The sequence below is a fragment of the Amphimedon queenslandica genome, unplaced genomic scaffold, assembly GCF_000090795.2.
Source record: "Amphimedon queenslandica unplaced genomic scaffold, v1.1 AMPQUscaffold_13286, whole genome shotgun sequence".
NCBI lineage: Eukaryota > Metazoa > Porifera > Demospongiae > Haplosclerida > Niphatidae > Amphimedon > Amphimedon queenslandica.
Window position 1 is genome coordinate 66,453 of NW_003546478.1, and position 15,941 is coordinate 82,393.

The following is a 15,941-nucleotide window of genomic DNA, read 5'->3' on the forward strand; positions in this document are numbered from 1 at the left end:
ACACAGTAAGGAAATTGGGTGTTTCCATCTCTTTTTCTAATTGTGTCTCTTGCTATAGGTGCATGTTCAAGAATGCATGAAAGAAAGAACACAAACTGTAAACATTGTTAGATCTATATAGTATTTATTTTTAAAATATTTTTGTTTGAACTATTTATCCACTGTGCAAATGTTGCGGAACCACTATTATTGATAGCTTTTTGCCACCTATAGTAGTGGGAATCTCCACTTTTTAAAGTGTAATTTACCCACTTATGGAGTGAGCTATATGATGACTTTTGAACACACCTTTTTTGGTGTGAACGACCCACCATTATTTTTGCAGTGCAGACTCAGAATATTGGGATTTATTCTGAACTGTCACAGAATCAATTTGAACCATTTTCCAATGGGAGAGATCCTGCAGTTCCTGCTGCTAATGATTATGAGAGTCCTGTTGATGTGAATATAATGACTGTTAATAATGATCCAGTTTATTCACTGGCTGAAACTGAGGAAGAAACTGGTAGCTATGACAAGTTACAAAGGAATTAACTGTGGCATTAATTTTTAATGTTAAAGTGTATTTCAGTTTTATTACTATTATTATACATTTTATACACATGTGACTGCTCAATGGGTGTGGTGATCATATCTGGTGTACGTGTGTACATATAAGCATACGGCAACATGCACATACAATATAGCTGACCAACTTCCTAGAAAGCTGTAAGCTTTGGTAAATTTCAATATGTTGTTCAAGAAGTGCCACTTGGTCCAGTTCCTTGTCTGTATTAGCATAGCTGTTGTGGCAGTTGAATTTGTTGAAGGAACATGTACTAAAGGAGCCATCAGATATGATCCAGAATACAGCAATACTGTTATACAGATATGCTTTAATAATAGATGGGGATATATCTGCACAAACAATAATGAAGTACCCAGGCAAAGAATAGCTAATGTAATCTGTCAACAGATGGGATATTCTAGACACTCTGATACTGGTATGCTTAAGTTGATTATATTGTTATGATATGTCATCATGTAGGTATGACTCAGATAAGAATAGATCCTGCTCCTACAACTGATTTTATTCAATGGCTTCATTGCTCAGATAAACCAATTCCACAGCAGAGCATTTTAGATTGTTCACATCAAATTTATAGCTATCGCTATCGGCCCGTTCTGAGATGTTCTACCTACTATCATATTGCTGCTAGTAATTGTATCAGTACCTCAGTCTGTCAAAATGGACAGATACAATTACTTGATACTAATGCTGTATTGCTGTGTGTAAATGGAGAGTGGCATGCATTATGTAATACAACATGGTCCTATACTCAAGCACAAGTTGTATGTAGACAATTAGGAAAGAATGCACAAGGTATGCCCACTTCATTACCAATGTGTTTAATGATGTAATTCTATAGGAGCTATGCCAGTTAATGTTTCAGTACCTACCAATATTTCAGTGTTAAAAGCTAACTTTGAATGTAATGGAAATGAAAAGTTTCTTTATAACTGTTCAGATTATCGCTTAAATTCCTGTAGTAGTGGCACTGTTGCTGGTGTTATATGTGAAAGTAAAGTTATAGATTGTGTTATTATTAATTACATTATTTATAGACTTGCCTGGACCTCCTTCTAATCTTACTGTCGATAGTAAACAATCAGATATTATATTACATTGGAAATACACTGATAGAAACAGTGATATGTCCAATTTCAGTGTTTACTGTAAAAACATGATTGTTTATTCCCAACCACACATAAAGTTCAAAACTGAACTAAACATACTGACAAAGAACAACAGTGCAACACTGATTGGTTTATTAGCCAATACTGTGTACACATGCTGTGTGTCTGCTGTATTCCTTTATATGGAGACTGAATCAACATGCATTAATGTAACAAAAGGTTAGCTTTGTAATTTTAATTTAAAATATGTTCTTATTTGCAGGATTGCAAGAAGCTAGCTCTAGCACTTCTTCTACATTATCATCTACTCCTGCTGGTAACTTAAAGAGCATAAAATTAATGGTTTCATTATTGTGTATTTATTACAGCTACTGCAACTGTAGCATCATCATCATCAAATGGAGCTATCTCATGGATTGGTGGAATATTTATTGGTATCATTATCAGTGCAGTGTTTGTTATTATATTATTATTGATTATCAAAATTGTCATTACAAGAAGAAGTAAAGAAAAACAATTTGAACCTAACAAAAGGTACAATCAAATGCTTTATTTTATATGCCATTATGGTATTACTAATAAAGGTCATCATTACAAAGTGATAATGTAAATGTCACATCCACTGTTTACCATCAGTCAAGAGGTCAGACTCAGAATATTGGGATTTATTCTGAACTGTCACAAAATCAATTTGAGCCGTTTTCCAATGGGAGGGATCCTGTAGTTCCTGCTGCTAATGATTATGAGAGTCCTGTTGATGTGAATATAATGACTGTTAATAATGATCCAGTTTATTCACTGGCTGAAACTGAGGAAGAAACTGGTAACTATGACAAGTTACAAAGGAACTAACTTCATCATGAAATTATTAATAATTATTTTATATTCAATCAACTATTTTATAATTTTGTTGCTATTATAATGCATAGCTAATAATAACGGTATAAATTAAGTTTGTGTCACACCCATGAAAGTTCTTGGTCTGGTTACAAATTAACAGATAGTGAATGCACATAGACATAGATCTATAAGCATTATAATGTAAAAATTGTGCTACAACATGTACCTTTATGCAATATAATGTACTGGCGGTGCCTTTGGTACACCCACATAATATACTATAACAACAAAACAAGGTGCCCATAGCTACCTTATGTAGAAGTTAGTTGTATTATAATCTATCACAGTAAAGTTCAATGAAGAACATAAGTTCAAGATCCAGGCACTTCCTTCTCTTTTTCATCCTGTTACTCTTCAATGTAGCAGTTAGATTTGCTGAAGGAACATGTACTAGGGGAGCCATCAGATATGATCCAGAATATAACAATACAGTTGTACAAATTTGTTTTAATAATAGATGGGGATATATCTGTGCAAGCAGTAGTGAAAGTCAAAGGCAAAGAATAGCTAATGTAATCTGTCAACAGATGGGATATTCTAGACACTTAGATACTGGTATGTACTGATGTTAAGTTGATTCATTTCATGTCATGATATGCCACATGATAGGGATCAATCAGATAAAAATAGAACCTGCTCCTAAACCTGGTTTTATAGGATGGCTTCATTGCTCAGATAAACCAATTTCACAGCAGAGCATTTTAGATTGTTCACATGAAGTTTATGAGTTAGCTGACTCCGATCCCATTTGTTCTAACTACAACCACTATACTGCTGCTAGCAATTGTATCAATACCTCAGTCTGTCAAAATGGACAGATACAGTTACTTGATACTAATGCTGTATTGCTGTGTGTAAATGGAGAGTGGCATGCATTATGTAATACAACATGGTCCTCTACTCAAGCACAAGTTGTATGCAGACAACTAGGAAAGAATGTACAAGGTATAGATACTCATGCATTATGATGATGTGTTTACAAATGTTATTGTAGGAGCTATGCCAGTTAATGTTTCAGTACCTGCCAATATTTCAGTTTTACAAGCTAAGTTTGAATGTTATGGATATGAAAAGTTTCTTTATAACTGTTCAGATTATCGCTTAAACTCCTGTAGTAGTGGCACTGTTGCTGGTGTTATATGTGAAAGTAAAATTATAGATTGTGTTATTATTAATTTTGATAATATTTTATTTATAGATTTGCCTGGTCCTCCTTCAAATCTTACTGTCAATAGCCAACAGTCAGATGTTATATTACATTGGGAATACACTGATGATGCTAATAATGTGTCTAATTTCAGTGTTTACTGTAAACATAACAAGACTGTTGATTCTCAACTGCACTTGAATATCAAAACTGAGCTAAGCCTACTGACAAAGAACAACAGTGCAACACTGATTGGTTTATTAGCCAATACTGTGTACACATGCTGTGTGTCTGCTGTATTCCCTTATATGGAGACTGAATCAACATGCATTAATCTAACAGGTCGACCCCCTTTATTATCAACTAAATTAAAAATACATTCTTATTTACAGGATTTCAAGAAACTTGCTCCAGCACTTCTACAATAATAGGTAGTTTAAAAATTACATACTATGCATTTTAATGTATATACAGTTATTGCTACTGTAGCATCATCATCATCAAATGAAGTTATCTCATGGATTGGTGGATTTATTGGTATCATTATCAGTGCAGTGTTTGTTATTATCTTATTATTGATTATCAAAATTGTCATTACAAGAAAAAGTAAAGACAAGCAATCAAAACCCAACAAAAGGTATACAATCAAATACTTTATCTTATTTTAGTATATTGCTTAATAAGGTTGTCATTGCAATGTGATAATGCAAATGTTATAAGCACCATTTCAAGTGGTCAGAATGTTGCATATGGAGTTTATTCACAAAATCAGAGTCCTCTGGAGTCCTTTGTCAATAGGAGTGATCCTACAACTCTAGAATATGCAAGTCCCTTTGATGTGCTTCAGCAAAATAGAGTGGCTGTTAATGATGATCAGGTTACATTTAGTCACTGGCTGAAATTGAGATTAACATACGTATAACAAATTACAAGAAATTTACTGTGTGTTTAAAATTAATTGATTGATTAGATTGTTAGAGCTCATTTGCGTGGGTGACTCTAAAACGAGTGGGTGTATAATTTTATGGGCGTCGTTAGGGGCTTAGGGCCAGCCACTCCTCTCTTTTTTGCAGCAAAAGAGGGTTGCTTTGTGTCACAAGGCCATGTCTACAGACCGAGCTTTAGAGGATTCATCTTTGCTGGAACTATCAGCAAAAAGTACTGAGCAGAAATCATATGGCACTCTGGTGGAGACCCGCTTAAATAGCTCTCAAAAAGTACTGTTATAAAGCAGTTTAGCCTGTGAATATTTGCTACATTTTAGGACAATGTAACCGACCAGGATCAATTGGTACAAGCCTAGGAGCACGACTGTGCTGTTGTCGAGGTATTTGTAAATACCTGAAGTATGATTAGTTTAATTTGTGATAGTGAATGTATTAGTACGTTCATACATACATATTTGTAGTCTATGAGTGCCTTGTATTCCTCCTTCTTGTTCCTTGAGGTTGATACCTGGGGATGCATACAGGTATGATAACGACTGGCTAATATGACCATACTAATACAATAGGAAGAGAGAGAGAGAGAGAGGGGGGAAGAGAAAAAGAAGAGAGAAGATAACGAATATTTCTCACAATAGACATGTTTACAATAAAAGCAATACAGAGGTTACATTGAGATGTTGTTTTTCCATAATTAAAAAACAACTAAAATACGTTCAGACGTCCAGCATGTACGTACAATGTAAATGATATAATCTGCTACATGTACATAAATGGCTGACAGTTGAAACACAAACAATACTCGCAGTCTTTTTGATTATGATAACTACTAAGCAAACAAGAGGCTTCCTTTGTTGATGTGTTTACTTCCCGACTGCCTTTGATAATCACAAGAATAGCAATAGTCAGACAATAACAATAACATCACAAAAAGGAAAACATGTACATGTACATGTACCACTAGTGACAATAAGCAGTTTAGGCACATGTAACTAAAATCAAAATCAAAATTAAAAATACATTTTCTTACGGTGTGTTTGAGTAAGCAGTCCTAGCTAGTTCGTGTGTTATCTGTGTGATCTGTTTGTGAGTTCTGGTCCCATAAAATATCCTCATAGGCCTATTGTTCATAATAACAACAACAACACAATACAACATGTAATGGACACCCATTCAATTTCAGTACTTTAATAAAGACTGTTTCTGATATACATGTACACACAAAAGCTCCAAGTACATGTACCTGCTAATATGTGAACATAAACATATTCATAAACAACAAGTATTTTTTATACATAAGTGATGATGGATGATACATTTATGACCTTTAAACATAATGGTTCATGTACATGTATATAAAATGCCTCATATTAAAGTATATAACAAGTATACTTGTGTGTGACTGGTTGTTGAGGGATATCCATTAACATAAGACCATCAATATCCTTATTAGGATTACAACCACACAACTGACAAGAGGAAAGGGGGAGGGGAAGAGGAGGAGCTGATGGTTGAGGATCTGGTACAATGGAAACAGGTTGCATCTATAAACATAAAATATATCATGTGAAATTGTAAGTTTGTTATGTGTGTACATATACATGTACATGTGAATGTGAATGTTTTGTTGTTTTACAAATTCACACTATTTTTACATGTACATGTTTATAATAGTAAAGAATAAAGGAAAGCTGACAACCACATAATGTACACACTACATGATGAGCTCTTAAATCAGTAAACAAGAATAAAGAAAGAGTGGCAGGTATTAAGGGTAAATGTACCTCTTTCTCTTTATTATCTTGCTCTTCTTTTACAGAGACCATCCTCCATGTCGGGTGGCCATGTTCATTAGGAGTGAGTTGTGAGTCACAAGTGGACTCGTCTATATCATCATAAACCACACCCTTTGCCACAACCTTGAACCTCTTGGTCTACATAATACAAATGAACAAAAATATAACACCTACATGCACTGAATTCATAATAGTGAATTCTATGTATTGATTGTGAATGTATAAATGTGCTATTATGTTGGTACTTTTGCTTTCTTGTTTGTGATCAGAGGACGGAATCGTTTCTTGATTGGTTTAAAGTCATTGTCATCGTTGTCACTGTCATCTTGCAGATTATCAACAGTAGTGTCTTTACCTTCAATAACAATGAAAATAATAATAATAATAACAATAATAATAAACAGTTACTCATACCATTATTACTAGTAGCAGTAGTATTATCTTGGTAATTAGTAGCTGTATTGCACTGAACACTGAGTAGATGAAGTATCACCAACAGGACCAGTAGCAGTAGAACCAGTAGCAATAGAATCAGTTACATTAGCTTTTGTAGTAGTAATTGGATCAATTACATTAGCCTCAGTCACATCAGGACCAGTAGCAATAGAGCCAGTATTAGTAAGAAGATTAACAGGTGGTATTGTAGTATTAGGTATAATAGTATTAGGAGGAACATCAGTCACTAGTGAAGAGTTAATAGTCTCATTCATTGGTTGACATGTATTAGTGGTAGACTGAACTTGAATCTTCTTAATATCAGTATGGCATGTACATTGACAGGGTGTCCCTCCTTCATTTTCATCCCCAGTATTAGGCAATACAGAACTGTTACATGAGGCAGTTGTATTGTTAGTATTGGGTTCAGTGGATGAGGATTGCTTGGGTTCATTGGATGAGGTGAGTTTGGATTCATAGTTGTGTTTCTGCCATGCTATTGTGGAGCAGAGTAATGCAAGACTCTTCCCACTACCTGTTGGACTCTCCAATAAAGCATTGCCGCTTTTATTAAGAGCTTGAATAATCTGAGACAGAAGAGAAAAGAGAGAGAAGAAATTTAAGGAGAAAAGAGAATAAGTGAAAGGAAAAATGAACATAACATTACAAACAAAACATTTTAAAGGGTTAAAAATTACAATTTTTTCACTTTCCTACCCGTAATAGCTTTACGCTGTATTTAAAAGTTAATGTTAATTTACTTTAGACATCATCTGGAGTTGAGTGGGATAGGGTTTGCATGGAAAGCGTACAGGAACGCCAGATATTGGATACAAATCATTCCTAACCTCCTTAGGAGCCTCCATTTTATTATACACGTGACCGCCCAAAATGGGCGTGGTGATTCTATTTTGCATGCATTTGCAGCATGTTATGTTTGCACAAACAGACTTGGCTATAACAGACACAGTAAATTTTTATGATGTTCAACTACCTGGTCTTTGTTAGCGTATTTTGTGTAGCAGTTAGATTTGCTGAAGGAACATGTACTAGGGGAGCCATCAGATATGATCCAGAATACAACAGTACAGTTGTACAGATTTGTTTTAATAATAGATGGGGATATATCTGTGCAAGCAGTAGTGAAAGTCAAAGGAAAAGAATAGCTAATGTAATCTGTCAACAGATGGGATATTCTAGACACTTAGATACTGGTATGTACTGATGTTAAGTTGATTGATTTCATGTCATGATATGCCACATGATAGGGATCAATCAGATAAAAATAGAACCTGCTCCTAAACCTGGTTTTATAGGATGGTTTTATTGCTCAGATAAACCAATTTCACAGCAGAGCATTTTAGATTGTTCATATCTAGTTTATGAGCCAGCTTATTCCGATTCAATTTGTTCTGATAACTACAACCACTATATTGCTGCTAGTAATTGTACCAATACCTCAGTCTGTCAAAATGGACAGATACAATTACTTGATACTAATGCTATATTTCTGTGTGTAAATGGAGAGTGGCATGCATTATGTGGTACATCATGGTCCGATACTCAAGCACAAGTTGTATGTAGACAATTAGGAAAGAATGTACAAGGTATAGACATACTAATGCATTATGATGATGTGTTTACAAATGTTATTGTAGGAGCTATGGCAGTTAATGTTTCAGTACCTGCCAATATTTCAGTTTTACAAGCTAAGTTTGAATGTTATGGATATGAAAAGTTTCTTTACAACTGTTCAGATCATCGCTCATTCTCCTGTGATAATCTAATTTCTCAAACTCAAATCACTGTTGCTGGTGTTACATGTCAAAGTAAAGTTTGATTGTATTATTATTAATTTTGGTAATATTTTATTTATAGGCTTGCCTGGCCCTCCTTCAAGTCTTACTGTCAATACCCAACAGTCAGATATTATATTACATTGGGAATACACTGATGATGCTAATAATGTGTCTAATTTCAGTGTTTACTGTAAGCATAATAGGACTGTTGATCCTCAACTGCACTTAAATTTCAAAACTGAGCTAAACCTACTGACAAAGAACAACAGTGCCACACTGATTGGTTTATTAGCCAATACTGTGTACACATGCTGTGTGTCTGCTGCATTCCCTTATATGGAGACTGAATCAACATGCATTAATGTAACAAAAGGTGAGCTTTTAATTATTTTAACTTTAAAATTATTCTATGTTTAGCTAGTGCCACACCATCATCATCAAATGGAGCTATCCCATGGATTGGTGGAATATTTATTGGTATCATTATCAGTGCAGTGTTTGTTATTATCTTATTATTGATTATCAAAATTGTCATTACAAGAAGAAGTAAAGACAAACAATTTAAACCCAACAAAAGGTATACAATCAAATACTTTACTTATAACAGTATATGGTATTACTTATAAAGGTCATCATTACAAAGTGATAATGGTCAAAATGTAATTGGAGTTTATTCTGAACTGTCGCAGAATCATTTCGAGCCTTTTTCTAATAGGAGGGATCCTGCAATTCCTGCTACTAATGATTATGAGAGCCCTGTTGATGTGAATATAATGACTGTTAATGGTGATCCAGTTTATTCACTGGCTGAAACTGAGGAAGAAACTGGTAACTATGACAAGTTACAAAGGAATTAACTGTGGCATTAATTTTTAATGTTAAAGTGTATTTCAGTTTTATTACCATTATTGTACATTTTATATGCATCATGTGGCTCACTGACTGCTCAATGGGTATGGTTATCATAGCTTGTGTACGTGTGTATATAAGCATACAGCAACATGCACATGCAATATGAGCTCAGTAACTTCCTAGCAAGCTGTAAACTATGGTACATTTCAATATGTTGTTCAAGAGGTACCAGTTGGCCCACATCCTTATCTGTGTCAGCATAGCTGTTGTGGCAGTTGAATTTGCTGAAGGAACATGTACTAGAGGAGCCATCAGATATGATCCAGAATACAACAATACTAGTCTCAACAATACAGTTGTACAGATATGCTTCAATAATAGATGGGGATATATCTGTGCAAACAGTGATGGAGGAGCCAGGCAAAGAATAGCTAATGTAATCTGCCAACAGATGGGATATTCTAGACACTCTGATACTGGTATATGTTTAAGTTGATTATTTTGTTATGATGTGCCATCATGTAGGTATCACTGAGATATGGATAGATCCTGCTCCTACACCTAGTTTTATTGAATGGTTTTATTGCTCAGTTAAACCAATTTCCCAGCAAAACATTTTAGATTGTTCGCGTAGTGTTAATAGCTATCAGCCCAACCTGAAATGCCCTAACTACTATATTGCTGCTAGTAATTGTATCAATACCTCAGTCTGTCAAAATGGACAGATACAATTGCTTGATACTAATGCTGTATTGCTGTGTGTAAATGGAGAGTGGCATGCATTATGTAATACAACATGGTCCTCTACTCAAGCACAAGTTGTATGTAGACAATTAGGAAAGAATGCACAAGGTATGCCCACTTCATTACTAATGTGTTTAATGATGTAATTCTATAGGAGCTATCCCAGATAATGTTTCAGTACCTGCCAATATTTCAGTATTACAAGCTGGCTTTGAATGTAATGGAAATGAAAAGTTTCTTTACAACTGTTTAGATTATCGCTTATACTCCTGTAGTAGTGGCACTGTTGCTGGTGTTATATGTGAAAGTAAAGTTATAGATTGTGTTATTCATTAGTTACCTTATTTATAGACTTGCCTGGTCCTCCTTCTAATCTTACTGTCGATAGTAAACAATCAGATATTATATTACATTGGGAATACACTGATAGAAACAGTGATATGTCCAATTTCAGTGTTTACTGTAAAAACATGATTGTTTATTCTCAACCACATATAAAGTTCAAAAGTGAACTAAACACACTGACAAAGAACAACAATGCAACACTGATTGGTTTATTAGCCAATACTGTGTACACATGCTGTGTGTCTGCTGTATTCCCTTATATGAAGACTGAATCAAGGTGCATTAATGTAACAAAAGGTCAGCTTTGTAATTTTAATTTAAAATAATTATTTTCCTATTTGCAGGATTTCAAGAAGCTGGCTCTAGCACTTCTTCTACAATATCATTTACTCCTACTGGTAACTTAAAGAGTATAAAATTAATGGTCTCATTATTGTGTGTTTTATTGCAGCTACTGCAACTGTAGCATCATCATCATCAAATGGAGCTATCTCATGGATTGGAGGAATATTTATTGGTATCATCATCAGTGCAGTGTTTGTTATTATCTTATTGTTGATTATCAAAATTGTTATTACAAGAAGAAGTGAAGACAAGCAATTTAAACCCAACAAAAGGTACAATCAAATACTTTATCTTATAACAGTATATGGTATTACTTATAAAGGTCATCATTACAAAGTGATAATCCAAATGTCACATCCACTGTTTATCATCAGTCAAGAGGTCAGACTCAGAATATTGGGATTTATTCTGATCTGTCACAGAATCAATTTGAGCCATTTTCCAATGGGAGGGATCCTGCAATTCCTGATGCTAATGATTATGAGAGTCCTGTTGATGTGAATATAATGACTGTTAATAATGATCCAGTTTATTCACTGGCTGAAACTGAGGAAGAAACTGGTAACTATGAAAAGTTACAAAGGAACTAACTTCGTCATGAAAATATCAATAATCATTTTATATTTCATCAACTATTTTATAATTTTTTTGCTATTATAATGCATAGCTAGTAGAAAGTATAAATTAAGTTTGTGCCGCACCCATGAAAGTTCTTGGTCTGGTTACAAAATGAACTGATAGTGAATACACACATAGATATATAAGTGTCATAATGTAAACATTATGCTACAATATGTACCTTTATGTTATGCAATATAATGTACTGGCGGTGCCTTTGGTACACCCACATAGTATGCTATAGCAACAAAACAAGGTAGTCACCTTTGTATAGTAATCTATCACAGTAAAGCTCAATGAAAAACATAAGTTCAAGACCCAGGCACTTCCTTCTCTTTTTTATGCTGTTACTCTTCAGTGTAGCAGTAAAGGTTGCTCATGGAGTCTGTATTAGAGGAGCCATCAGATATGATCCAGAATACAACAATACAGTTGTACAGATATGTTTTAATAATAGATGGGGATATATTTGTGCAAGCAATATTGAAAACCAAAGGAAAAGAATATCTAATGTCATTTGCCAACAGATGGGATATTCTAGACACTCAGATACTGGTTTGTATTATAGTTCTATCTGATCAGTTATATAATTATTGTTATGTGATGTTATGTAGGGATCACTTGGATAAGAATAAATCCTGCTCCTACACCTGGTTTTATAAGATGGATTTATTGCTCAGATAAACCAATTTCACAACAAAACATTTTAGATTGTTCACATCAATTTTATGATTTAGATCTAAATACAGCATGCCCCATGTTGAGTGGCAACTACTATACTGCTGCTAGTAATTGTGTCGATACCTTGGCCTGTCAAAATGGAGAGATACAATTACTTGATACTAATGCTGTATTGCTGTGTGTAAATGGAGAGTGGCATGCATTTTGTGGTATAACATGGTCCTCTACTCAAGCACAAGTTGTATGTAGACAATTAGGAAAGAATACAAAAGGTAAGATACTCATTAATATTGATAATGTGTTCAAATGTTACTGTAGGAGCTATGGCAGTGAATGTTTCAGTAGCTACTGGTACTATGTCAGTATTAAGAGCTAACTTTGGCTGTTTTGGAAATGAAAAATTCATATATAATTGTTCAGATCGTGACTCAATTTTTTGTGATAATATATCTTCTCAAACTACAGTTGTTGCTGGTGCTATATGTGAAGGTAAAGTTTGACTGTATTATCATTTGGTAGTAGCTTTTCTAATTTTATAGATTTGCCTGGTCCTCCTTCAAATCTTACTATCAGTAGCCAACAGTCAGATATTATATTACATTGGGAATACACTGATGATGCTAATAATGTGTCTAATTTCAGTGTTTACTGTAAGCATAACAAGACTGTTGATTCTCAGCTGCACTTGAGTATAAAAAGTGAACTAAACCTACTGACAAAGAACAACAGTGCAGCACTGATTGGATTATTAGCCAATACTGTGTACACATGCTGTGTGTCTGCTGTATTCCCTTATATGGAGACTGAATTAACATGCATTAATGTAACAGGTCAGCCTTGAGCCTTTATTATTAACACAAACTTGAAATATAATTCTTATTTACAGGATTTCAAGAAACTTGCCCTAGCACTTCTACAATAATAGGTAAAACCCACTAACTTATCTAGTTTCTAATTGTCTAATAGTGTAAAGTGTTATAATAATAAATAATAATAATAATAATAATTTTAAAATTACATATTATGCATTTAATGTATATTGTTACTGTAGCATCATCATCATTAAATGAAGTTATTCCATGGATTGGTGGATTTATTGGTATCACTATCAGTGCAGTGTTTGTTGTTATCTTATTATTGATTATCAAAATTGTCATTACAAGAAAAAGTAAAGACAAGCAATCAAAATCTAACAAAAGGTACAATCAAATATTTTATTTTAATATTTTAGTATATTGCTTATTAATGCTTAATAAGGTCGTCATTGCAATGTGATAATGCAAATGTTATAAGCACCATTTCAAGTGGTCAGAATGTTGCATATGGAGTTTATTCACAGAATCAGAGTCCTCTTGAAGTTGAGTCATTTGTCGATAGGAGTGATCCTACAACTCTAGAATATGCAAGTCCCTTTGATGTGCTTCAGCAAAATAGAGTGGCTGTTAATGATGATGAAGGTTACATTTAGTCACTGGCTAAAACTGAGATTAACAAACGTATAATAAATTACAAGAAATTTACTGTGTGAACATGTTTCATCTCCAATAATCACTTTTTTTTCATGCAAACTCTTAATTTACTTATTTATTTTATATATTATTATTCTTTTTTCTGGCTGCAACACATGTTGTTGCTGTCCTTCAGTACCCTCTGTCCTTTTTCTCTCGTCTCTGTTTATATTTGTCTTATACTGTTAGGTTCATAATAATAATAATAATAATAATAATAATAATAATAATAATAATAATAATAATAATAATAATAATAATAATAATAATAATAATAATAATAATAATAAAATTACTTTATTGATTAGATTTTAAAGCTAATTTGCGTGGGTGACCCTAAAACGAGTGGGTGTATAAAAATTATGGGCGTGGTTGGGGCCAGCCACTCCTCTCTTTTTGCAGCAAAAGAGGGTTGCTTTGTGTCACAAGGCCATGTCTACAGAGCGAGCTTTAGAGGATTCATCTTTGCTAGAACTATCAGTAAAGAGTACAGAGCAGAAATCATATGGCACTCTAGTGGAGACCCGCTTAAATAGCTCCCAAAAAGTACTGTTATAAAGCAGTTTAGCCTGTTATGAGTGTCTGCTAATTCCAGGGCAGTGTAACAGACCAGGATCAACTGGTACAAGCCGAGGAGCACGACTATGCTGTTGTCGAGGTATTTGTAAATACCCTGATGTGTGATTAGTTTAATTTGTGACAGTTTCCTACTGATATGAACGATTTCACTGGAAAGCAACTTGAAAGGTGCCAGAGATTAGTACTCAGACCGTATAACACTTTCCTCTGTGTGGTAAGCTGTAAATTTAGAAACTAATTATAGTTGTGATAGTTTGCCATGCAAAAAGATATCTTGCCAAAACTTAAGAATCTAACTGTCAATTTTTGTAGATTGGATGGCGAAGAGTATTAGCATACGAAGGTGTTTGGTATATCATATTTTCATTCTGGCCCCTCATCGTGTTACTATTGCTCGTGACATCTTGCACAGTGCAAATATTGCTTTGCTATACAAGAGATTCAGTAAGTGTATCATAACTTTGTAATTCAGCATTTCATTCCATTTTTATTAGATTCCATTGATACAAGATGATGACATGTACATTAAGTGTTCAGACCACATTGCTTCTTCATTCATTATGCTGGATATTCTACTAGTCATGACTTATCTCTATGGACTTTTTATATTTTGCTTCAGGCAACACAAAGACCTATCAGGCTTGACAGAAAAGGTACAAAGAAAAATAATTTGCATTGTTATAATTATTGTCCAGGTTTTCTGCACAATTGAGGAGAAAAAGTCAAAAGACCATATAACACTTTCCTATTCACTGTTTACCAATCAAGAGGTCAGACTCAGAATATTGGGATTTATTCTGAACTGTTGCAGAATCAATTTGAGCCATTTTCCAATGGGAAGGACCCTACAATTCCTGCTGCTAATGATTATGAGAGTCCTGTTGATGTGAATATAATGACTGTTAATGATGATCCAGTTTATTCACTGGCTGAAACTGAGGAAGAAACTGGTAACTATGACAAGTTACAAAGGAATTAACTTCATCATGAAAATATAATCATTTTATACTCCATTAACTATTTAATAATTTTGTTACCATTATAATGCATAGTTAATACAAAGTATAAATTAAGTTTGTGTCACACAGATTGGTCTTGTTACATAAACAGATAGTGAATACACACATAGATATATTGTCATAATGTAAACATTATACTACAACAGGTACCTTTATGCAATATAAAGTACTGGCGGTGCCTTTGGTACAACCACTAGTATACTATAACAACAAAACAAGGTATCCATATAGCCACCTTATGTAGAAGTTAGTTGTATAATAATCTATCACAGTAAAGTTCAATGAAGAACATAAGTTCAAGATCCAGGCACTTCCTTCTCTTTTTCATCCTGTTACTCTTCAATGTAGCAGTAAAGGTTGCTCATGGAGTTTGTACTAGAGGAGCCATCAGATATGATCCAGAATACAACAATACAGTTGTACAAATTTGTATTGCTAATAGATGGGGATATATCTGTGCAGACTCTTATATAATATTAAGGCAAAGAATAGCTAATGTAATCTGCCAACAGATGGGATATTCTAGACACTCTGATACTGGTATATGTTTAA

At 34.0% G+C, this 15,941-nt stretch overlaps 5 protein-coding genes and 1 long non-coding RNA gene across 6 annotated transcripts; 5 read left to right on the top strand and 1 right to left on the bottom strand.

Moving 5' to 3' along the window:
* The first annotated feature begins 650 nt into the window (after positions 1-650).
* Positions 651-2,616, top strand: LOC109583713 (uncharacterized). The gene is made up of 7 exons (XM_019999151.1): positions 651-983; positions 1,028-1,363; positions 1,410-1,562; positions 1,606-1,896; positions 1,940-1,993; positions 2,046-2,211; positions 2,262-2,616. Exons 1-7 carry the CDS (start codon positions 731-733, stop codon positions 2,527-2,529), a joined length of 1,521 nt encoding a protein of 506 aa, XP_019854710.1. The 5' UTR covers positions 651-730; the 3' UTR covers positions 2,530-2,616.
* A 462-nt stretch (positions 2,617-3,078) lies between these two features.
* Positions 3,079-11,682, top strand: LOC109583717 (uncharacterized). Its single transcript, XM_019999154.1, has 7 exons — positions 3,079-3,132; positions 3,187-3,522; positions 3,572-3,724; positions 10,646-10,936; positions 10,984-11,037; positions 11,091-11,256; positions 11,307-11,682. The coding sequence occupies exons 1-7, from the start codon at positions 3,105-3,107 to the stop codon at positions 11,572-11,574; spliced, it is 1,296 nt and encodes a 431-aa protein (XP_019854713.1). The 5' UTR covers positions 3,079-3,104; the 3' UTR covers positions 11,575-11,682.
* Positions 5,982-7,782, bottom strand: LOC109583719 (regulator of telomere elongation helicase 1-like). The gene is made up of 5 exons (XM_019999156.1): positions 7,661-7,782; positions 6,879-7,486; positions 6,710-6,819; positions 6,453-6,602; positions 5,982-6,212 (listed from the first exon to the last, which is right to left on the bottom strand). The coding sequence occupies exons 1-2, from the start codon at positions 7,763-7,765 to the stop codon at positions 6,914-6,916; spliced, it is 678 nt and encodes a 225-aa protein (XP_019854715.1). The 5' UTR covers positions 7,766-7,782; the 3' UTR covers positions 5,982-6,212; positions 6,453-6,602; positions 6,710-6,819; positions 6,879-6,913.
* On the top strand, positions 6,151-6,528 carry LOC109583720 (uncharacterized). The gene is made up of 3 exons (XR_002185681.1): positions 6,151-6,242; positions 6,343-6,433; positions 6,488-6,528. It is a non-coding gene; the product is annotated as an uncharacterized LOC109583720 (long non-coding RNA).
* A 237-nt stretch (positions 11,683-11,919) lies between the features above and the next one.
* On the top strand, positions 11,920-13,988 carry LOC109583714 (uncharacterized). The gene is made up of 7 exons (XM_019999152.1): positions 11,920-12,157; positions 12,217-12,555; positions 12,602-12,772; positions 12,823-13,113; positions 13,170-13,208; positions 13,335-13,482; positions 13,541-13,988. The coding sequence occupies exons 1-7, from the start codon at positions 11,944-11,946 to the stop codon at positions 13,749-13,751; spliced, it is 1,413 nt and encodes a 470-aa protein (XP_019854711.1). The 5' UTR covers positions 11,920-11,943; the 3' UTR covers positions 13,752-13,988.
* A 133-nt stretch (positions 13,989-14,121) lies between these two features.
* On the top strand, positions 14,122-15,426 carry LOC109583718 (uncharacterized). Its single transcript, XM_019999155.1, has 6 exons — positions 14,122-14,337; positions 14,387-14,449; positions 14,495-14,584; positions 14,683-14,814; positions 14,865-15,023; positions 15,066-15,426. The coding sequence occupies exons 1-6, from the start codon at positions 14,224-14,226 to the stop codon at positions 15,258-15,260; spliced, it is 753 nt and encodes a 250-aa protein (XP_019854714.1). The 5' UTR covers positions 14,122-14,223; the 3' UTR covers positions 15,261-15,426.
* The last annotated feature ends 515 nt before the right edge of the window (positions 15,427-15,941 follow it).